At 44.5% G+C, this 23,013-nt stretch overlaps 1 protein-coding gene across 1 annotated transcript; it reads left to right on the top strand.

Annotated features, from left to right (window-relative positions):
- The first annotated feature begins 1,009 nt into the window (after positions 1-1,009).
- LOC147641764 (uncharacterized) lies at positions 1,010-21,134 on the top strand. Its single transcript, XM_086823309.1, has 3 exons — positions 1,010-1,333; positions 1,674-2,162; positions 21,063-21,134. Exons 1-3 carry the CDS (start codon positions 1,010-1,012, stop codon positions 21,132-21,134), a joined length of 885 nt encoding a protein of 294 aa, XP_086679435.1.
- Positions 21,135-23,013: the final 1,879 nt, after the last annotated feature.

The raw sequence follows: 23,013 nt of genomic DNA, 5'->3' as shown, positions 1-23,013 counted from the left end.
AAGGTGGAACGGCAGGGAACGTTGGTGGAACGGTAGGTGGAACGGGCCAGGGAACGCTAGCCTGCCGTTCCCCCACATGGGAACGTGCAGATGACGTGGATTTTTTTTTAAAAAATGAAGCCCGTAAGCCTTGCGCTAGACGCTTTTCGGAAATTCGCACAAGTCCGTACGCCTTTCGCCGCCCATCGCTTTTCGGAGTTCACGCCGTTGCTGTCCACGACTCCACGAGTACAGCGCCCGTACTGTCCTGCCCGTACAGCAGCGCCCGTACTGTCTTGCCCGTACAGTAACTGTTCTGAGTCCTGACATTCTGTACTGCATAGTACAGTCGCCCCAGCCACTGGCAGCCAGGCCCCCAGCCCTTGCACTGTGCAGACCACAGTCATATAAAAGGCAAGGCAGCAAGAAGCTTTTCTCTTTCTTCTCTCTCTCTTTTTTTGTTTGAACTTTGAACTTTTGGTGTTTTAAAAATTACCTATGGTGAATCACAATCTGGACTGCACACTGCACAGTGCACAGTCTCTCCCCATTAAACAGAAGAAAAAAAAGGACTCATTTCTCTGGAATGGTTAACTTTGAAAGCCTATTCAACTTTTTGCCCGAATTTGCAGACATCATGGCTTACTCGGGTTCAAAGCGATCAGCTTCGAATGGTACTTGGTGGGACGAGGTTGAAAGGCTAGAAAGGTATTCATCTAAGGGAGGTGCAACACGATGGAAATGCAAGCAATGTAACAAAGAGAAGTCAGGAGGAGCAAACCGTGTGAGAGCACATCTATGCCATGTGAACAATGAAAAAGCACAAGTGAACAAATGCCCAGGGACAACACTTGAAATGCGTAGAGAGCTTTTGGCAAAGTACCCAAGTGAAGAGGAGAAAGCATGTGCACGAAAGAAACCGGCAATTGATGCATCTTACTTCAGTAGACAAGGGGAAGATGTACACTTGGGAGATGGACAACAGTATGGAGGACTTGGGAGCTTTGCATTTTCCCAAGATTCGCAGTCTATGGGTGCAAGTTCCGGCAAGCAGCAAACCTTGGGAGCAGCTTGGGATCCCCGCAAGAAAGAGAGGGTAGATACAGCTGTTGCAAGGTTCTTTTATCATGATCATGTAGCATTCAATGTTGCCAGGTCTCCATATTTCATTGAAATGGTCCAGGAGATTGCACGGTATGGCCCAACATACAAGCCTCCTTCATATGAGATCATACGCACCACCTTGTTGCAAAAGGAGAAAACTGCAATTGAATGTGCTTTAGAGTCTGTGCATGAAAGTTGGGCAAAGAATGGTGTGTCACTTATTGCAGATGGTTGGAGTGACTCGAAAAAGGTCCATTCATGGCATGGTTGCTTATTCTCGAGGAAGAATGCAATTCATTTCCTCACATGATGCTTCTGGGACTGGAAAAACTGCAGATCAGCTTGTGGAAGAGTGGGCCGAAGGTATTGAGAAAGTTGGACCAGAGAATGTTATTCAGTTCTTAGCTGATGGTGAGGCAACAAATAGAGCAGCTGGTCTTAAGCTTGAAGACAGGTATCCGCATATCACATTCAGTCCATGCTTTGCTCATTGTTTGAGCAACTTATTGAAGGATGTTGGTAGCTTGCCATGGGTTGATCCACACATTCAAAAAGGCAAGGAGATAATAAGCTTCATTCAAAACCATCAGTTTATTTTGAATGAATTCCGCAAGAGATCGGCCAAAAAGGATCTCTTGAAGTACTCAGAGACACGCTTTGGTTATAACTTTCTCATGATGAAGAGGTTATCCAAAGTGCAATTGCCTTTGAAGCAGTTGGTTGTATGCAATGAGTGGATGGGATGGGCACTTTCTCGCTCAAGAGCCGGCATAGAGGTTGCAAGAACCATACAAGACTTCACATTTTGGGATGAAGTCAATACTATCAATGCTATGATGAAGCCGATCATGCGCTTGATGCGGATTGCAGATGGACGGGAGCCATGCATTGGCAAGGTTTATGAGGGGGCTGACCGAATGATCGAGAAAATAGGGGAAATGGGCTTGTCTGATGAGAAATATGCAGAGGTTCGAGAATTATGTGAAGCACGATGGAATGGTTATCATTCTCCTATGCATGCTGCAGCGTATATCTTGGATCCCGAGTTCCAAGGATGTGGACAAGAGGCCGATGATGAGGTGATGGATGGTTGGGAGACCGTGCTTTCTAGGCAGGTTCGTGATGCAGATAAACGAAGGTTGGTGAAAGACCAACTTGGATTTTATCGCAGCAAGTTGGGAAGGTTTGGATCGGCTGATGCTCAGAGAGATAGGTTTAAGATAGGGGCTGCTTTATGGTGGGAGGATTATGGGGCTCGTACACCACAGCTTCAATCATTGGCAGTAAGGATCTTGTCTCAAGGTGCAAGCTCCTCTCCGATTGAGCAGCTATGGAGTGTGTTCGGCCATGTTGCATCCAAGAAGAGGAACAAATTTGGGACAAAACAAGTCAATGACTTGATTTTTGTAAGTGCTAATTTGCGCTTGCTTGGTGATATGGCATCTCCCAAACCAGAGAAGTTTATATTGCTTGATGAGGAGTCCTCGGATGATGAGGAGACACATGGACTTGCAGATCCTGGTCAGGATGGGATTGAAGATTTGGATGCTGCAGATGTTGGTCTTGATGATATGGCTTTCTTGGATGACATAGATGATAGTCTCCTTGATGGCATCACTGGCAGTAGCCATGCATGATATCTCCTTACTATTTGCAATGTGCATGTCACCTTGAGGCTTGGACTTTGGACTTGGATTGTTTCTTTTATCTAGGCTGTGCCATGTGGGCCACATTTTGTGCTTTTTGTCACTTATGTCATGTATGATGTGGGCTAATTTATTTTGACTTGTGAGATCTGTTCAGTGTTAGTATCTAGCCATGCAAATTATGGTGCACTAGACTTTAGTGTGTCTCTGATTTGGTTATATAAATGAGCATTGTATGTTAAGATTTATCGTCATTTCTAGAAATTATCTAGGTCGTTCCCTGTTTCCGTTCTCCCTCGTTCCCGTTCCCCCTTTTTCTCGTTCCCGTTCCCCTGGTGGTGCTTTCGTTCCGTTCCCGTTCCCGTTCCGTTGCTACTATGCTAATGAGAGCTTGCTGGTTTTTGAGTATCCATGCCTACATTATCATATTAGATTAATTGTTCACTAATCTCATCTTAATCACATGCTAATTATGTTGATTCTTACATTTGATCCACCATAGCTCATCACATCGTTGCAAATTTAGCAAACTAGACCTTGGTGGTACGGGACTAGATAATATTAAGCACACATACGTGGATTCTAAGGAATTCGGTACACACAGTGGGAACAAGCATTAGACGCCACAAGACCATGCCACTTTTTGATACAGGATGGTTGGCTTTTCTACAAATGCTGCCTTTGTGTCATGAGGTCGTATAGGGCAACTCTTCTCCAATGACGCCCATAATGTCATCACTAGTGCTCACAGGGGATTGAATTCGACTTTGGAGAAGATAGAAAGGCAATACTATTGGCCAAAGATGATGCGAGACATGTTCACTCAGGTGCAACACTGAGAGATGAAAGCTCCTCGTGGGAAGAAGATAGGGTTGTTACAACCTTTACCCATTCCCGAAGGATCTTTTACATTTCAATGGATTTTGTGATGAGCATGTCTCCTAGTCCGGGTAAGCATAACACACAATGTCTAACTATTTAGCAAATTTATTATGCTTATTCCATGCAGGGCCAAAGTGACTACCAAGGATGTTGCCCACTTTTCATTCAGCATTGGAACCTGATTGGTGGGATTTCTAGGACCATAGTGCCAGACCGTGATGCGAAGTTTACAAGTCATTTTTGGAGGATATTGTTCGACAACTTTGATACTAAATTGAACTTTTCTAATGCGTTTCACCCACAGACAAACGGCCAGACATAAATTTATAACTAGTTGGCCTTTGAGGTGTTGAAATGTTATGTCCAGGATCAGCAAGGTAAGTGGGAATCTTATTTGCCTTTAGTTCAAGTAGCCTTGAATGATTCATTTTCTTCAACTATTGGCAAGACTCCTTAAGAAGCAACGTTTGGAAGACCATTTCAGTTGCTATTGACCAAAACCTCGTCTTTAGTCCGTGAAGCGAATAGATTGATGGAGTCGTACCAAGAAATCTTGAAATGAATCAAAGACAGGCTAGCTAAAGCGCAAGAGGCCTACACTCAACAAGCCAATAAAGATAGAAGTGATGTGAAATTCTCAGAAGGAGATTGGATGTATCTTCAGATAATGAAGCAACGACTAAAACAAGTGGGCAAGCAATGCCCAGAGTTATCTTTCAGAAGCTTCGGACCATTTCCTATCCAGAGAAAGATCAACGAGGTGTCGATGAAGTAGAAGTTACCGCCAAGTTTGACCATGCACGATGTGTTCCATGTCAATTGGCTCATACCATATGCAAGTCCAATCCCTTCAAAGATTAAAGACAAAACGGAAGCATACATTATTGATGAAGCTGAACGGTTCCCGAGTAGATCCTTCTCCATCACTTCAAGCATGGTTCCAACCAAAGACACAAAAACAATTCCTCACAAAGTATCGACACACCAAGCGGTTTGACTTGACAAAGATCTTTTGGTGACTATTCGACTTTATGAACGGTCTATCTGGAGGCTATGTAGCTTCTGTCAAGTGAAGTAGAAGGGGATGTCATGCATCTTGCACTTGGATGCCATGTGGACATATCTGTACAGAAGAAGCAAGTGCAAGACCTAGAGTGAAAACTGGTCCGTCGTGAACCCTAGTCCAGGACAAGTGAGTCACTAAAGCGTCTAAGGTCAAGTGTACAAGTCCTGTACATCGTCTTGGTCAGGTGTGATAGTCCCACACATGAAGCAAAATATGCATGTGGGACATATGAACCTATGGAATTTTGTTTGGGTAAAAGTGGTGAATAGCTTGTTGGGGGAAACTACCACTCGCAGTGTATCCAGGTGTACACATGTTTGAACTTGACTGACTTGAGAAGAAAGGTTGGCACTTGCGACAACCCTCTCAAGCAGGCCCCGGCCACTTGACAACAAATTCTTGGCTTAATTGCATGGATCTCAACTTTGATGCCTCTATATGAGGTTTCCCCTCTCATCCTCACATATTTTTGTTCTTTACTTTTCAAGTTTGTTCTTCCTCTCTCTCTGTCCCACTTTCTTTCTGTCTTTTTTACTAACCCACCCCACTTTTCTTTCTTTTTAGCTCTGCAAATCTCTGGTGCTGCATGCATAGGCATCTACTAACTCCAGTAGCTAGTGTGAAGCCTCCTGCTTATAGCTTGAAAACTGGCCAATCTTGTGCGTCTTGTATGACCTTTTTTGATCCACACAGATTTTGTGTGATCTCAAACAATGGGGTCTTGAAGAATGGCTCTTAATTGTTCCACCCAAGCTTCTGCGAGAAGGTGCCTATGGAGACGGGTGCGGAAACGCCTACAGCTCAAGTGATTTTTATGCTCCCGGATGGGCTCAATATTATAGTCGAGAAAATGTTGAACATGTCAGAATGCGCAGCGGAAGACTAACGCACGTAGGAGACGCATCACCACATCGAGCTCCACGAACACCCCCAATGAGCACTGTAGCATCCCTCCACCGGGCTCCCATCTCCCGGTGAGCTGCCTCCCAAAACACCGGCTGGAGGAGATGACTATGATAAAGTGCCACTCTAGCCTATATACGGCTCTTTAACTTCCCATGCTTCCACTTATGGGATAATCCAAGGCACCTTCTAGCCATAGATCACACGTTTGAAATCGCCAACCTTCCAACACCCTCCCTCGATTCGAGCTCCGCAAGCCACCTAGGCGCGAGGGGGTCGCCCCGAGGACCACACGCTTGAGCCGCCCAGGACCACACACGCCCGGGCTATGATACCATGAAAGAATGTGCACAAGCGGAAGCAATGAACATGAGAGAGAGAAAGATTGCAAGCAAGAACTGAGCTTTATTAGCTTGAGGTTTCATAGTACAAGAGCCAGCAAATAGGGCAAGTAATGATATGTTGAATGAATAAAGGGAGCACCTCTTATATACTTGTACATGAAGCAGTCGGCTGTAGGAAAACAGGCCGATAGCTCCACGACAGCATAAAAGAAAGATGCAATATTTTAACACACCCTCTGCATCTTGAAGTGTGCAAAAAGGTCAGAAGAAAACTGATGACGAAGGTGCGCAGCAAAAGACTAACGCACGTAGGAGACGCATCACCATCGAGATCCACGAACACCCCCAACAATGAGCACTGCAGAATCCCTCCACCGGGCTCCCATCTCCTGGTGAGCTGCCTCCCAAAACACCGGCCAGAGGAGATGACTATGACAAGGTGCCACTCTAGCCTATATATGGCTCTTCAACTTCCCATGCTTTCACGTATGGGATAATCCAAGGCACCTTCTAGCCATAGATCACACGCTCGAAATCGCCAACCTTCCAACACCCTTCCTCGATTCGAGCTCCGCAAGCCACCGAGGCGCGAGGGGGTCGCCCCTAGGACCACACATGCCTGAGCCGCCCAGGACCCCACACGCTCGGGCTCTGATACCATGTCAGAATGCGTAGCGGAAGACTAACGCACGTAGGAGACGCATCACCATCGAGCTCCACGAACACCCCCAACGGGCATTGCAGCATCCCTCCACCGGGCTCCCATCTCCCGGTGAGCTGCCTCCCAAAACACCCGCCGGAGGAGATGACTATGACAAGGTGCCACTCTGGCCTATATATGGCTCTTCAACTTCCCATGCTTCCACTTATGGGATAATCCAAGGCACCTTCTAGCCATAGATCACACGCTCGAAATCTCCAACGTTCCAACAGAACAGACTACAGTATAGGTACAACAAATGTGATGACGAAAAGCACGGGTGTGGTCAGCAGCCTCCTCTGGGGTGTCACAAACGTGCTCCATGAGATAGTCTAGAGGGAGATTAGCCAAATCCTTCCTTGGTCTCCTTCGAGTACACCAAGCTTTGCTTTTGCTTTTGTCTTTGTAATGACGATGTAGTCATGAAGTGCAAGAGGAGCACTGATGTGAGGAACCCCTCCAAAAAGAAGAGCAAAGTCATAGTGGATGTGGCTCAGAAGGTCTTTCCTTCTTGCATCACCGGCTTCCTCAATCCTGCCAACCTCCCTGAGAATGCCCTAAAAATCATTCTCCAGACCACCGTCATCAAGGGCATAGAGTATTCAGTGAACATTCACAGAATTGAGCTCCAAGAATATGTCAAGCAAGATCACATCATGGGTAATTTGAGCAACATTGGCCTAAGGCCCTGTCATCAACCACCTCTCTTGGGGAGTAAACCTGCCAATGATAAAGCAATATTTTAAAACATTTGAAGAATAATTCGACCAGGCCACACAGCCCAATGGGACCAAGAAGAGCATAGCCCTCCTCCCTAATGTGATCAAATCGGCTTTCCATTTGCCCATCCCCAATGATGATTTACATAGGCCCCACAACCCACAATCTACTCAGCAAGTGCTACCCAAGCCAAAGGCAAGGCCGCATTTGTCCAATCTCAAACTAGAGTTCAAAGAGGCTCCTTGTGCTATGGAATTCCTCACATATCTTGTATATAAATCATTTCCAAGAAGCGAGGAAGCATTACAGCAAAGTATTGGTAGAAGATAGTCACAAAGCGGGCTACACCCTTGCATCAAGAAATGGAACATGCCATCACCAAGGCCAAAAAACCACCATGGCCCTAGAGCTGTGGAGGACCGCATTTATGTGTCATCATACCCAAATGCCTCGGGCCAACCGCAAACTCCTCAAGAGCCATCTCTCGTGCACAAAATGTAAGTCTTAGGCAAGTTCAACATTATACCAGAAGAAGATTTTTTGGAGTTACAAGAAGTAGCCTTGCCACCCAACCCCCCTCCTAAACAACTAGACCCCCCTCTCCAGCGCCCCACCCTCGCACCCCCGTCTCCCAAATCCCCTCACCACCCACTAACCTCAACACAAGCCAGCCTCCCCCAAGATCACTCCACACCCCACTTTGCCACTCATTCAGCTCAGCACACCACCACCCCTTAACCTGGCTCCACCCCCACCAACCCCATTAACATGCCCTCACTCACCAACCCCCAAAAAACCATCCCCCTACCACACTCATTTCATTGTCATCTCCCAATCCCCTTCATTTCTACCAATCCCATCAATACTACCCTATCCCTCTTAAATACTTCTGACCCTCTTTCCTATAACACCTCTATTTATGAAAGTGCTAAAATGCGAGTAGCCCAATTATTCCACACCTACAAAAGTGTCTACCTCCCCTTTGACCACCCTGACCAAGCCTTTCACATAAGCCAAACTTGACTTAGCCCAACAAGTACACTTAAACCATTTTCCACAGCCCCCACTTGTGGGCTTGTTCAATTTTCCTACCCTCAAAAAAGACATACATGCCATTGACGAAATGAGCCTACTCCTTGAAGAGGTGCTAAGGAAACGACAAGAAGAGCTACATCTACAAAGAAGGAGCTAGAGAGGGTGGTAGTATGTATGAGATCCTAGGACCTAGAGTTTGCAAAGGGGCAAAATCAATGTAAGCCTAACTCTCCCTTTAATCGCTTCATGCTAGCAATAACATCAGATAGCCCCCCAGGGCATCGTATGCGCCCGAGGACCTGCTCATATAAAGCATAGATGCCCCAAACCATCTCTGATGGGATCCCCAATGACTGTAGGCGCTGAAAGAGTCTCTCTCGTGGCACCGTGTCAAATGCTTTGCGGAAATCCACAAAGCAACAGTATAATCTCTTCTCCCCCACGCCCTAGCCTGGTCAATCAGACATCTCAGAGTGAATATATGGTCAATAGTGGAGAAAGCTCGTCCAGAATCCAGGCTCAACTTTGCCTCGAGCACTGCGCCATAAAGTTTGGCTAATGTATGACCAATCATGATAGTCCTGTAGTTGTTGGGGTCTAGCATGTCTCCCGCTTTGTGGAGAGGCACGATGGTGTGCATAGTCCACTCCGCTGGTAGGCCCTCCGCTAGTGCCCTATTAAAGAGGTGAGCAACAAAGGGTCCCAGTGTGTCAGCTGCATAAATAAGATGCTCACTCTGTATACTTGTGTGGTCAGCCAATCTCCCATGCTGTAATCGGCGGATAGCTCTCTCTACCATCGAGGCGGTAAAGAAAGTAGAGGTGGTAGGGCGGGATTCTTGTGGCTGTGGTATGGGCGGCTGCTGAGGGATATGGTAGAGGCTCTTTGCATATGTGTGCCATGTGTGTGGATCCTCAATCGGGGTATGAGGGCGAGGCTCTCTCATCCTGTGCCTTGGAGTGGTTGCAGCTCTGCTCATGAGTAGGTGGTATATATCCTAGTATTGTGCCTCCTCATATGCACGCCTCTTACGGCGTGTGAGGATCCTCATCTGTCGGCTCGCCTGTCTCTATGTAATGGTCCCCAGTGCTCTCTGGGCACAGAGGTGTCTATATAGCTCTCTGCACTCATCATCATACCACCAATTCTAGGGCATGCTCCCAGATCTATCTATGTGTGCAATGTGTGTATGATGGGGGAAGCTGTGGGTGGCGTCCGTATGTAGTAGAGATGACAGCTGGGTGGTGAGTGTGTCTAGAGGTGACAGGGGATCCATCTGGAATAGCCTGTCATATACATGATGCTCATATATGTCTGCCAAGTCATGGGTGAAGTAGAAAGTTGTATGCGATGCCTGTGTGGGCTGTGTGGGTGCTGGTGTGGAGCTCGCCAGTGATAGTAAGAGGTACGTGTGATCTGCACCAATAGGACAGGGGGGTATGGTGAAAGATGTCATTGCTTGTGTGGTCTCCATGGACCCCATGATGTAGTCCACTGTGCTACCCCCCCTGATCGTGGAAAGCATGTCAGTGCTCTTGAATTCTGCCACTGTCTCATCCTGTTATAAATAACGAGATGGTGTCACGCTCCCAGCTCAAGTAAGTGATGACCATATCTGGTGTTATCCAGCCCCATGTCCTCTGACACCCTGCAAGCTCGCATGTCCTCCACCTCTAGTGTGTGCATCACCTCAGGGTGCTCGAAATCATAAATGTCGCACTGTCGGCTCTGTGTCCGTGCATTGAAGTCCCCCATAAGGAGGACTTCCCCCAGGTTGGAGTAGTGTATGAGACTCTCTATGACATGGCTCCTTGAGAGAGTGAGATACTTCTAAATGATTGCTGCCCTAGCCTTTTATAGGCCCAAAAAGCATTCTAGACTGGCTGACCTGCTCTGTTGGCCAAAAAAGAGGACAAACCGAAATATATAAATGCTGGTTGACATCACCTAACTGCTCCTGTAATGCTGGCCAACAGGGTCCTTACCCACCTCGAAGTCCTCTATGCATATTTTGGGCCTTGCTAGTGCCTTAAACCTATGTTTATAAGCTGCGAATCAGGGATTAGCTTTGGATCAGCCATGTCCATGTGTGTGCACATGACATCCTCTTCTCTAAGTCAGCAGCCCATCTCAGGTAGTGTTGATGATTGCAACTATATTAAAAAAAAAGCACGTGGAAGAGTCCCAAAAAGCATAACCCCTTGCGCACAACTAAAAATGCGTAGATTAAAGCCTTTGGTATAACTTTTTTTTAACGGTAAAATGGTTCTCTTTCCAAATTTGTTTTCTAAACGTGTGGGGGGTGAAAGGGAAAAAAGACGAAAGGACCATATGTACAAGAGATCATAGCAAATCAACATAGCATGAAAATAGATGAGTGAGAGTATGTATAATGATGAATGAAATCTAGTACAAGAGCTCGGTATGAGACTCTGATAGGTCAACCCAGAAATGAAGGAGCAGAGAGGGCTGCTGTCCCGTGTTGGTGCTGAGGGCGGAGAGGGCTGCAATCCCAAAGATGGTAGGCTGCTATCTTGAAATAATGAGTAGAGAGGGCTTCCGTCCCGATGTCGAGATAAAGGAGCAGAGAGGGCTGCTGTCCCAGTGATGGAGGATGAGGGTGGAGAGGGCCCCGGGGCTGCTGTCCCAGTGATGGAGGATGAGGGTGGAGAGGGCCCCGATCCTGAGGTAGCGTGAGCACTGTAGGTAAACGCAGATGCGATGTGGTTGGGTGCTGCAGATACAGAACTCCAGGGTAGTACAAGTAAACGCAGATGTGATGTGGCTGATTTGGGCACTGTGCTAAATGTTTTGATGTGGACCACGCACCTGCACAAACAGTAGCAGTGTGTAGAGCCTGATGTGAGATGAGGTGCCAGTAGCCAGCAGATGAAGTTGTTTTATATTTTGTTGTCTTGCTGATTTATAATGCGCATATTTATACGATGTTTGGGCTGCTAGGCGGCCAGGGAAAGAGGTCAGCCAGCAGCAAGACATAAAAACTGGCTAAACAGAAATTCCTTTTTGGGCTAGATAAATGACCAAATTAGGTATATTTTCACACACCCCCTCTCAGGCCAAAAAGGAGATGAGAAGGATGGTAAGTGGTTGAAGAGAAAGTATTTGGTTTTGGGTAAGGTTGGTTATCCGCGGGTGTAGATCATGTGCTCTTCGGCTGTTGTGTAGTCTTTTTGAGTTTGGGCAGTACTGGATCAATGCAACAATGCAAGAGGTTTTCGCATGCATGAATGCCCAATTTTGGGTTTTCATTCATAGATGCGGCCCAAACACACAAAAAAAACAAAATGCTATGCAAAGGGTATGTAAGATGGTAAATGCCATGCAGTGAATTTTCACATGAGCAGTGCCCTCATGGGGTTTCTACTTGACTCATGCACCCGTTTTACAACACTGAAGAATAGGCTGAAAGTAGAGGATAGTCCCCTTCTTAAGATGCTGAGTGTGATGATGGAGGACCGCTCGCGAAGACGCTCAAGGATGGGTTGGTTGACGGACTTTGTAAGGATGTCGGCATGGTTGTCTGTTGTAGGAATATACTAGAGCCTGATGGTACCAAGCTCCCCCCTGTGGGGTGCGGTCGATAATGGCTGCATGCCAACACTAGCAGGAAGAAACATGGGTTGGGTGGGAAGGTTTTGTGCTTGTGGTTGTGCAATATTCCAAAACACATTAGGAGAAGGAACAGAAGGTGAATCAGAAGAGAAAACAATGTTACCTCCTTGAACACTAGTAATCTGGGAGGAAACTGTGCTCTTAGACCCTCCTCTATTTGGGTTCACATAATTCCAAGGATCAAGGGTAGTTGATGGTACCATATGCTGAACCTGTGGTGCAGAAGAAGACACCCAGATAGAATTAGGAACATAAGCACTCAAAGGTACATATGAACCTGATGCGGTCTCGAGCAAAGTTGATGACAATGGATCTCTGAACGACCATGGTGGTACCTGTCCTCCCTAAGATAAAGTACCATACCAACTGTCGGCTAGACTGAGCAATAGGGCTCTCCCGATGAGGCTGGATACTGAGGTCCAGTACTAGCACACTGGTTGTAGGCATGTATCCTCCTTTGGAAGTGAAGTCTGATAAGCTCGAAGAAGAATGACGAGATGCCAAAGGTGTAGAGGGTGAGTAGGTGTAAATGGGCCGGTCATCCCCCAATGTAAGACCTCAAACGGGGCTCTCGAATGAGTAAGAAGTCCCATCCCTGTGTGGTCTCTATCTGGATAAGGAGAATCAACATTTGGTAAGAAAGCCTGGTTCTCCGGAATTGTGGATAGACGATCCATGCTGTGTGCTCTCAAGGTCTTCAATCCCTTTGCTCATGATAGCTCTGATACCATGTGAGGGCAAAAGGACGAAAGGACCAGATGTATGAGAGATCATAGAAACTCAACACAACATGAAAATAGATGAGTGAGAGTATGTATAATGATGAATGAAATCCAGTACAAGAGCTCCCTGTGAGACTCTGATTGGGAAACCCAGAAATGAAGGAGCACAGAGGGCTATTGTCCCTTGCTGGTGCGGAGGGTGGAGAGGGCTGCGATCCCAAGGAGATGGTAGGTTTCTATCCCGAAGTAATGAGCAGAGAGGGATGCCGTCCCGATGTTGAGGTAAAGGAGCAGAGAGGGCTGCTATCCTGGTGATGGAGGATGAGGGCGGAGAGTGCCGCGATCCCAAGGTAGTGTGACCATTGCAGGTAAACGCAAATGCGATGTGGATGGGTGTTGCACGTACATAACTCCAGGGTACTACAGGTGAATGCACATGTGATGTGGCTGGGTGCTACAGGTACAAAACTCCTGGGTACTGCAGGTAAACACAGATGTGGTGTGGCTAATTTGGGCGCTGCCAAGGCGCTGTGTTGAATTATTTGATGTGGACCAGGCACCTACAAGCAGCAATGCATACGGTCTAATGTGATGAAGTGCCAACAGCAACAGATGAAGTGCCAACAGCAATGCATACGGCCTAATGTGATGAAGTGCCAACAGCAACAGATGAAGTCGTTTTATATTCTTTTGTCTTGCTGATTTATGATGCGCATATTTATATGATGTTAAATAAAGCATAATTAAGACAGAGGAGAGAGTATTTGGTGTTAAGGTTTTCTTGTATTAATATGGTACAAAAAGGTCGCTGAATGCTTTAGGACTTTGGTCAGCCCCAAGGGGCAGATCTTTATCCCTTATACATATCTTCTACTAAAGCTAGATGAATGAACTGCTGAATGAATGAATGCCAATGCTGAAATTTGATTTATGATTTTATATATGTTTGGAGTGCTGGTCAGCCGACATCCAGCTGTCGGCCCACTTTGCTAGACAAAAAACCCCTTTTTACTATATTTAGATGATGCACTTTTATAGTCCTATTGTTGGCCAGTAGTTGGACACTTAGCCGCCTGCATGCTAGGTCTTTTGTTGGCTGTCGACCAGCTTAGCCAAGCCGACAGAGGCCCTTAACCTCCATGTGCTGATGATGATGTTGATGCTGTTGAATCTGATGATGATGCTGATGCTACGATGATGATGAAGATGATGGTTTTGATGCTGATGGTACTGATGATTGTGATGAAGACCCTATATGTTGTCCTCATTGTGGCACTTATCAGGGATTAAACCAATTCATGCTGAAGATTAGCCATGGCATGGGCATACATGTGACATCCCCTTTTGCTAAACTTGATGATGGGGTGGACACTCTATCATCCTTCCTCCCTGGACTTCTACCGACTGTCTATTGACTTTGTCTGATATTTTTGTCTAAACACCTTCACTCCTGATATCCACTTCCAAGTCTTGATGAAGCACTGAGCATCTGTTCAGTGTTGTCCCCATGCCTACTTTCCCTTAACCTTGACACACCGGTGGGTCACCTATCGAACTAATCATGCTTGTTGCTAGGCCTTTGGAAATGCTTTGAGAGCTTGATGAGGTACTGGGTATGCTTACCTACCCTCACGGAATACTTCCTCTGGCTTTGCATGTTGTTGCAGACCACTCCATTTGCTACCCAGTTGCATCCTTTCTACTGGAACTATGCACCTTCCTTAGGACAATGCTTAGTGGGTTGAGCCCGAGTGCTCTGATACCAATGATACATGCGCGAAAGCCTTGTTGTATACTGATCTATAGCCCTACGCTTGATTAAGAACATTGATGCTAAATAAAGCATAATTAAGACAAAGGAGAGAGCTAGCCCTACTTGTGGCTTGGCTAGCCATGGGCAGCCAGATTGGTAGAGGCAACTAGCCTCAGGGCAGGCTGCTGGACAGCATGGAAAAGGCAGCCAGTGAATAAGAGCAAAGAGGCTCATATAGACTATGCATGAGCAGGTTATGGAGATATATAAACAGGTCGACCTTGTACGGATCCTCCGAGCAGCATAAAAAGACCTATATAAGATTTGTCTAGGATTCATTTGAGTTTATTTTACAATTCACAAGGGGCTGAAGGATTCCAAGGGCCAGGACAGCCAAGGGGAACTCTAAAGCCAAGGTGAAGGTGAAGAATCAGAAGATTTATAGATTTGCATCATTCTAATAAAGCAAATACAACATTCTTGGTGGGGATCTTACAGAGGGTATTCAGGACCCAATACTCTGTCCAACTCTCTCTCTCTCTCTCTCTCTCTCTCTCTCTCTCTCTCTAGGAAACCCTACCCTAACCGTGTTGTGGGAAGTTGCCTATTTGCTGAGCTTGAGCATGTTTCAAGAGCTCCACCGTAGCCGCTCTCTCATCACCACCGTCCTTCCGCACTCATCACACCGAGGTGGTTGCTCTAATCTAATGGGTGATAGAAGCTCTCTTTTGCGAAAATCATGTGGAATCTCCGTGCGGAAGAGGATCGCGTTGGTTAGCCTGGCTAGATCACTCAAGAGAGAGAGAGAGAGAGAGAGAGAGAGAGAGAGAAAGCTGTATTAACGTCCACTAGAGGCCGAACTCGACCTATGAGACAAATCAATGCACAACTATCAATGTCTTTTGGACGTCCAGAAAAAAAAGGACAAAATGAACATGAAATAAACTATGAAAGTACTGAGCTAGTGGGGGGGTGTGATGGATTTAGCACTACTGCTAGAGGCTCAGTATGCAACCTATATGCGCAGGGTGTACAAGAATCCAATGCAAATCTGTCTAGCTCCAACCAGTACCATAATGGGGGTGTAATATGTGTTGCATAGGCGATGGCGAGGAAAAAATACCTCGGAGCATGATCTTCGGGTGTGAGTGTAAGTGAGCTAGCCGCTCCTGGATATGGTGCTGATGTCGAGCTCGTATCTCTGTGATCTCCCTCTGATGTAGTCTGTGAGTCTGGTAGCCTGGTGCTCTCGGTCTCCGTCTGGCTCGGAGGTACGTAGCGCGCTGAAGTGTAACCCCCTCTTGTGTCAAGGTAGGCACTGGGATAGATCTCTGGAAGAAATCAGTGAGCTAGAGCTGTCGCCCACCTCTCCCTGTGGTGTGAGTCCATAGCAGTCTCTTTGTGGCGCTGTCTCTACCAAGAACTGGCCAAATCTGCGCTGGTCTGCGGACTCCATGATCTGGCGCGGCAGAGTGAGGGATGTCCACTGAAGATGGTGGTGTATCTCTCTCTAATGACACTATATGCTCTGCATCTGCATACATAATGTTCCTCACTCTCAACCTCCCTCTGGCATAGTCTACAAGCAAGAGAGAACAAGTGATTAGCACTAATCACTACCAAACCCTAACCCTAAGCACACCACACATGCTAGAATAAAGTTGCAAGAGGAAGGAAGAGAGAGAACGCTCCACTTCTATTGCACAAATGGGAGAATGAGTCACAAACAAGAGAAATAAGCTTTTATAGTTCCAAGCCTTTTCCCACTAGGCTACTTGGGAGTAAGTGACCTGAGGTGCCCAAAACATAGTTACAAGGCTTTTCTCTATGGTTTGGCCAACTGACCAAGATTCTATTGTCTGTCCTTTGAAGCTCAATACTTGGGAGCATCTTTAGGGCATTTCCCTCATCAAATGACGAGATTTAAAATATAGCACGGGCGCCCATTACATAAGTGTGCGGACATAGTTGTCATACGAATGTGTTAACCAATATGTGGTTAACATACTCCCTTCCTGAAGTCGATCACATCCTTGTGATCAATGAGAGGTTGGTGAGGCATGTGAGGAAGGTTGCACGTGGTTGGTTCTCTTGTCTCTTCGAAAATAAGAGGGGTGGGGGAGTTCGTATGATGGGAAGAAGTTAGTGGAGTACTGGTGATTAAGTATCCAGCTAGTCGTACGGGCTCTTCGAGTTTTCCTTTTTTGTATGTGCCAAGTAGTACTCTTTATTTAATTTTTTGAAGGTTTTTTTTTTTTGTCAGCTTTGCGGTGGGATATCCTCATTAGAGGAGTGAGAGTACTTGAATGAGTAGACTAGAATGGAATACTTAATGACCAGTATCCCAATGGTAGGTGGTGTGATTAAAGAGGAGTTAGTAAAACAGTGGGGTTAGTAAGCAAATGGAAAGGGAGGAATTCTAGAGGGACAAGGAGGCAACATGCATGGAGACTGCTTGTACTCCGAGATGCTGTAGGTCGATGGTGATGTTCACGAAGCTTTAGCATCTGTGTCAAGACACCGTAATGGGTATCTTGGCTCCCGTGGATGTTGAGTCATCAGGTTGCGGTATTCTCTCTTTTTCCTTTTACGCTTTGTCTTCTTCTGTCATGGTAGCTCATGGAGCTAGGATCCTGTTTTGATAAGAGTGGTAGTTGATGGCGAGGATCCATAGGTATTGAGCTAAAGAAGTCTTGGGTAGGATTGATGAGACATGAAGCGCAGTTATTCGGGTGCAGTAGAGGTGATTAAGAAGATCCAGGCGATGAGTTGTACCATGGACGAGGCTGGTGCCCACCATGGACCAGCTCCCTAGGGTTGATTTCATAGCCAGGAGCTGAGAGAGGGTGTTAGAAGTCATCTCCTGTCTTTATCAGACACCAGGGCCTCTGTTGTGGGTATGCCCACCCTTTGGTATTTTTTCCCCATTTTTTCCTATTTTTCCAGGGTGTGGGAGGCAGTGTAGGACCTGTCGGCGGCTGTAATACCAGATGTTGGGCCGATTGGTCAGAGGCAGTCCTCTGCTGCTGCTGGCTGACTGCACACGTGTGAGGGCCAACTCTGATATGCTGGCCGACTGATGTTTTTCTAGTCGTGGGCATTTCATGTCCAGTTAGCTAGCTATCCATCTACTGGCCGACTGCACTCATGGGGCCATATAAAATGCCCCCATGGCCCCCCACCTATTGTATCTTATTTTCATTGCGGGATCTTGTGTATGGAGAAGAGTTACACACTCTTCTCCTGTGCTGTCTATTTTCTGCACTCTACTCGCTCTTGTGGTCTCAGATTTTGTTATCATCTCCGTTGCGTATTTTGACATGGTATCAGAGCTCTAGGCTACTGAAAGATCTTGGGAGTTTTTTGAGCAAGAGGGGGATTGTTACGTTGCTGATTGGTGGACTGTTAGTAGAGGGACTGTTCGGGAAGAGAAGTAGCAAGAGAGGAAGGCGAGCTAAGTTGCTGGACAGCCACTTGCAGGTTTAAATTTTTTTTTCCCAGCCACCCACCCTTTTCAGTTACATCCCCGCGATGGCAGATTTGTTAGAGATGGCTGAGAAGCATGTGAAGATCCCAACTCTCCCCACGTTTCCAGTGGACCTTCAGTTGGATGGGAACAATTACGGCATCTGGAAGGTGATGATGGAGTTTGTGCTGGAGTCATATGACCTTGCTGATTTCATTGTTATCGGGGTTCCACGGCCGGAAGCAGAGAAAGGGGAGTTACTGTCAATAAAGAAGGACTGCGAGGCACAGGCACAGATGTGGGATTGTGTCAACGCCACGGTCCGGTCATTTATCTTCCTCAACTGCACGCCACAAGTAATCAATCACGTAAAGCATATGACGCTAGCCAGAGGCATATGGCAGCACTTGGCTTCTCTTTATAACAGGGTATCGCCCATGAAGAGGATTTCGTTGGAAGAGCAAATGATTACTTTTTATATGTGGAATAATTATTCGCTCAAGAGGAGAGAAAAAACAAATACACTGCATTATAATTTCCTTTTTGGAACAATAAGCATTTATATATATATTTCCAAGATAAAAGCTGCCATTTACAAAAGGTCCCTTTTACACCTACCATTTTCAGCCTACTCCAGAGTCCCAACCCCTGTTACCTTGCACACAAAAGATCACTTTTAAAGAAAGAACATGGACATCGAGACAAGGTTCAATTCAAATGGTATCACTTAGCCACGTGGTATGAAGAGTAGTAGTATGTTTAAATGAGGATCATTAAACATGCCATTCTCTTAGACGGTTAATTATAATTCACATCCTAAAGCACTATTTTCGTAAATATAGAGATGATAGCTCTTCGTTAACTTACGGGATGTAGATCCAACATCTATTGCAAATTTCTACGCACGGAAGGATAAAGCTCTCAGACATTCTTGGTCTTCATAAAAGCAAAGACAAATTAAACATCCCTGTCACACTTTATTCAACTTATATGTTATGATTTTTTCTCATCTCTACCCTTGTGTCTTGTGTAAAGTTGTAAACAAAGCACTAGCTCATTAAAATTTTTAGCTCACGATACACCAAGCATGATAAATATTTTCACATGCCTAGAATAGTATCAAAAACTTAAGCTACTTTTAAGCTATGCAATGGATAGCATAGACAACAGGGATGGTTTGTGTCTCCTCCTATTTAACTTACTTTGTCCTCACCCTTATAGGTTGAGACAACAAGAGAGAGAGCTTTTTTCAACTACATGCATCTGTATATATATATGTGTGTGTGTGTGTGTATGTATGTATACATACATATATACATATACATATATGTATATATATGCATATACATATACATACATACATACATATATACATATATATATTCTACACACACACACACACACACACACACACACACACACATATATATATATATATATATATATATATATATGTATGTATGTATGTATATGTATATGTATATGTGCGTGTACACACACACACACACACACACACATATACATATATACATACATACATACATATATCTATATACATACATATTTCATATACATATATCTATACATACATACATACATATATATATATATATTTCAAGAAGCACGCATGTAGTACAAGAAAACCATCATTCTCCACCATGAATAAATGAATTTGAATATTTTATTTTGACATTAGGCATCTTTGCAAATAGATTGCAATTACAACCTCCTTCTAAAATTAATAAAATGTATGGCATCCTTGGTCAAATTCAAAATTCATATGAATCTTGATATTTTATTTTGAAATAAGTCGTCTCCTCAATTGTACCTAAATACCTCCTTCTATTATCATCAATATGTATGGTATCTTTGGTCAACTTCAATTTTATGGGAAACATAGACTATTAGAAAGGCAATTTATAGGATGGCCAAGCATGGGACTCAGGTAGCTTAAAAGGTAGCAACCTGTAAATTGTGTAGTATGATTTTGTGTAGCACTACTCTGAGGAGTCCTTCTCAACCCTCTCGAGTCTAAAGGAAGGTCCCTTCTAGATGGAGATCAAGGAACTATAAAGCCCTCTTTATAATCCTCCAAGCACTCTACAACCCTCCCTATGAACCTCTCAACATTGTTCAACCCTCTCTATGAACCTTTGAGCACTATTCAATCCTCTTTATGAACCTATGATGACTTTGCAGCTCTCTTGATGAGCCTCTATGCACTTTGTAGCCTTGTCTTCTATAAACCTCTAAGCACTCTACATCCCTCTCTATAAACCTTTGATATTTCAGAAAAAGAAATATAAAAATTCCTTCTATTAAATTCTCATGCTATTTCACATATTTTTAAATTGAATCCTCGGAGTCCCTACTCCACTCTCCTTTCTCCTCTAAGCAACCTCTTAACACTTTGAAGAACTCCCACAATCTACAGACCTCTTTCCTTTCGTCTCTCCTCTAAGCAACCTATGAACACTCTGAAGACCTCTCAGGAATCTACAAACATCTTTCCTACTCCTCTCTCCTCTAAGGAACCTCTGATCATTATGTAGATTGTTTTCCCTACTCCCCTCTCCTCAAGCAAGCCCATCAGCACTCTATGGGCCTCCCAACAATATGAAAACCTCTTTCCCCTACTCCCCTCTTCTCTAAGGACATTTTGATCACTTTGCATAATACCTCTTTGTCTTACTCTCCTCTCCCATGAGAAACCTCCAAGACCAACCTCTCAGAGAAATCTTTAGACCTCTCCATAATTTGTAGATCTCCCTAACCTAGTCCCCTCTATCATCCCAAGCAACCTTCTCCACCCGTAATTATGAGACCAAAGGCTATTATTGGTTCCATGTCCTCAAGCAACATTGAAGACAAGGATGCATATGAAGTTTAGTACAGTGATGTTACGGTTTGTCCATCCGTCACTGTATGGTTAATTGGGGACGCCTAATTATCACTATGTTCATAGCATGGCAATTAGGTGATTTGAATATTCCATGTGTAGGACATGTGAATTTAGGGATGGCTAGAACTAAATGTTAGATTTTATGCTTATGTGCTATTATGTAGTTTTAGCATGTATTGCTAATGTGTTTGAATTGACACTTTGTAGGTTGGTGAGATTGATGAGTTTTGTGGTGGTAAGCCGGTATCAGTGGGACATAATGGCGATGATTTGGCATGAGAAATTATAGGAAAGATTCTCCTTTTAGTATTTTGTCATTGGCGGGATAGCCAATGTTTTTGGTATTTTGGTCTTGGTATTTACTATGAGATGTTCTTGTATTTTGTTAGCCGCCCACTTTTGTTTTACATGGGCATGGACCTTTAATTTGGTTGCACGTGAACTAGCCCTTGGTGGTTTATATAGATTTTTCCTTAGTGATTTGGATAGAAAATGTTTATTTAAGCTTTTGGTAAAAGCAACTCCTATGTTTTGTAAAGGGCAAGCCCATGTAAGGGCATTTGGCATGTGGGCTATTTTTGTTAGTAAAGACATAAATACCCAAGAAGTGGGAGTATGCCGATATTTTTTTTTATTTTTTATTTTTTGGGGGGGGGGGATAGATTGCACCGAAGTGCCATGCTACAAACATAGCGGTAGTTAGGCATACCGAATTAACCACTACAGAGGGACGAACGAACAAACTGTAACAAGTAGTGTTGGTGACAACGTAACCTCCAAATGCACATAGAATATCCAAGAGATACATTTCATCACTAAGTCACCATTAGAAGGGTTGATGGATTCTAAGGACTTGTGACAATACAACCTTCAATGCACATAGAATATCCAAGAGATACATTTGCGAAGGGTCATCATGTATAAACACCATCATTGTTGAAGTTGGAAACATAGAAGAATTTAAGAGCATGAGAAAATACTCTTTGAACTTCATCATTGATGTCAATTTAATGGTTCTTGATTTTTTGAGTTTTTTTTACTGTTGAAATGTTAGTTTGTGTTCTTAAAATAATATGTGATATCTTTCCCTCACTACCCTTCGAGATCCCTGGAGTCCTTGATTGACAGGAACTTTCAAAGCTTTGCATGCATATATTGAAACATTGGTATATGCACACAGATTGTCCCAGAACAAGAATCATCTTTATGGAAGTTTGGAGCCTTATTCCTTTAGGATCATTTAGTAGCCCTAAGTGGCCCCTCAATTCACCTAAGGGTCACACCGAGCTAGTTTGGGATAGTTTATGCCACTCTGTGCATTTATTCTTATTTTCTCATAGTAGGGGATGGTGCATAGGATCCCAAACATGTGGATTTATATAGAAATTGCAAGCGAAGAGCTTACCTACCGATGGTTGGGAAAGATAAGAGAAAGTACACAAACTTGGGGATATCTTGCATGGTTAAAGGAAAAATTATCACCAAGTTTCATATTTTTCACCAAAATCTCACTTTGATGTTCTCTTAGAGGAGGTGGAAGTTAACAACAGACCATTGGGAGGCCTTTATTTAGATGTCATTACCAAACAAGAAGCAATACTGCTAGTAATAGTGCATCAATATATGCATTAAGGCAATCTACATCATTAACGGCCATGAAGGAACGTTTGTCCACGACACTTGGGAAGGAACGACCGGAGGAACGTTCACGGCACTTTTGAAATTTGAATTTCAAATTGGAGGGAAGTGAGGGGGAGATAACTAAGACCCCCTCTTTAATACTAGGTGGGTGGGATAGGGCTAAAGTTAGTGGCTATCTCCAAATTAGTGGATTTTGACTTATTTCGAGGTCCTCTAGCTTAACTAAAGATTAATTCTCTTAATCTCACTATTAATCACTCCTTAATCCTCTTCTTTGCTCTCAAATTACTCTTTATTGGTGATTGATAGGTGGATTAACAATGTTTATGCTAATCCAAATATGATTATCTCCAAATAATTTCACTAATTAGGACACTAATTAATCCACTCACAAAAGAGGGAGAATTAGATACAAGAGACCAAATTAGTGCTAATTCTTACTCATTAAGGTCTACTTGGAGTGAACTAAGCATAGATTTAAGTCAAAGCAAGTGTTTAGAACACTAATGCCACTTCA

This window comes from Cibotium barometz, chromosome 1 (genome assembly GCF_041138505.1).
Source record: "Cibotium barometz isolate CiBa-2024 chromosome 1, ASM4113850v1, whole genome shotgun sequence".
In the NCBI taxonomy this organism is placed as follows: Eukaryota; Viridiplantae; Streptophyta; class Polypodiopsida; order Cyatheales; family Cibotiaceae; genus Cibotium; species Cibotium barometz.
The sequence above is the reverse complement of the archived record's forward strand: the minus strand, read 5'-3'. Positions and strand labels throughout refer to the sequence as shown.

Excerpts from the sequence above, each read along its gene's own strand:
- LOC147641764 (XM_086823309.1), top strand. The coding sequence starts at position 1,010 with ATGGGTGCAAGTTCCGGCAAGCAGCAAACCTTGGGAGCAGCTTGGGAT. Across the intron at positions 1,334-1,673 it reads GTTGGAGTGACTCGAAAAAG|TTTATTTTGAATGAATTCCG; the intron begins GTCCATTCATGG and ends CAAAACCATCAG. Across the intron at positions 2,163-21,062 it reads GACAAGAGGCCGATGATGAG|GTTGGTGAGATTGATGAGTT; the intron begins GTGATGGATGGT and ends GACACTTTGTAG.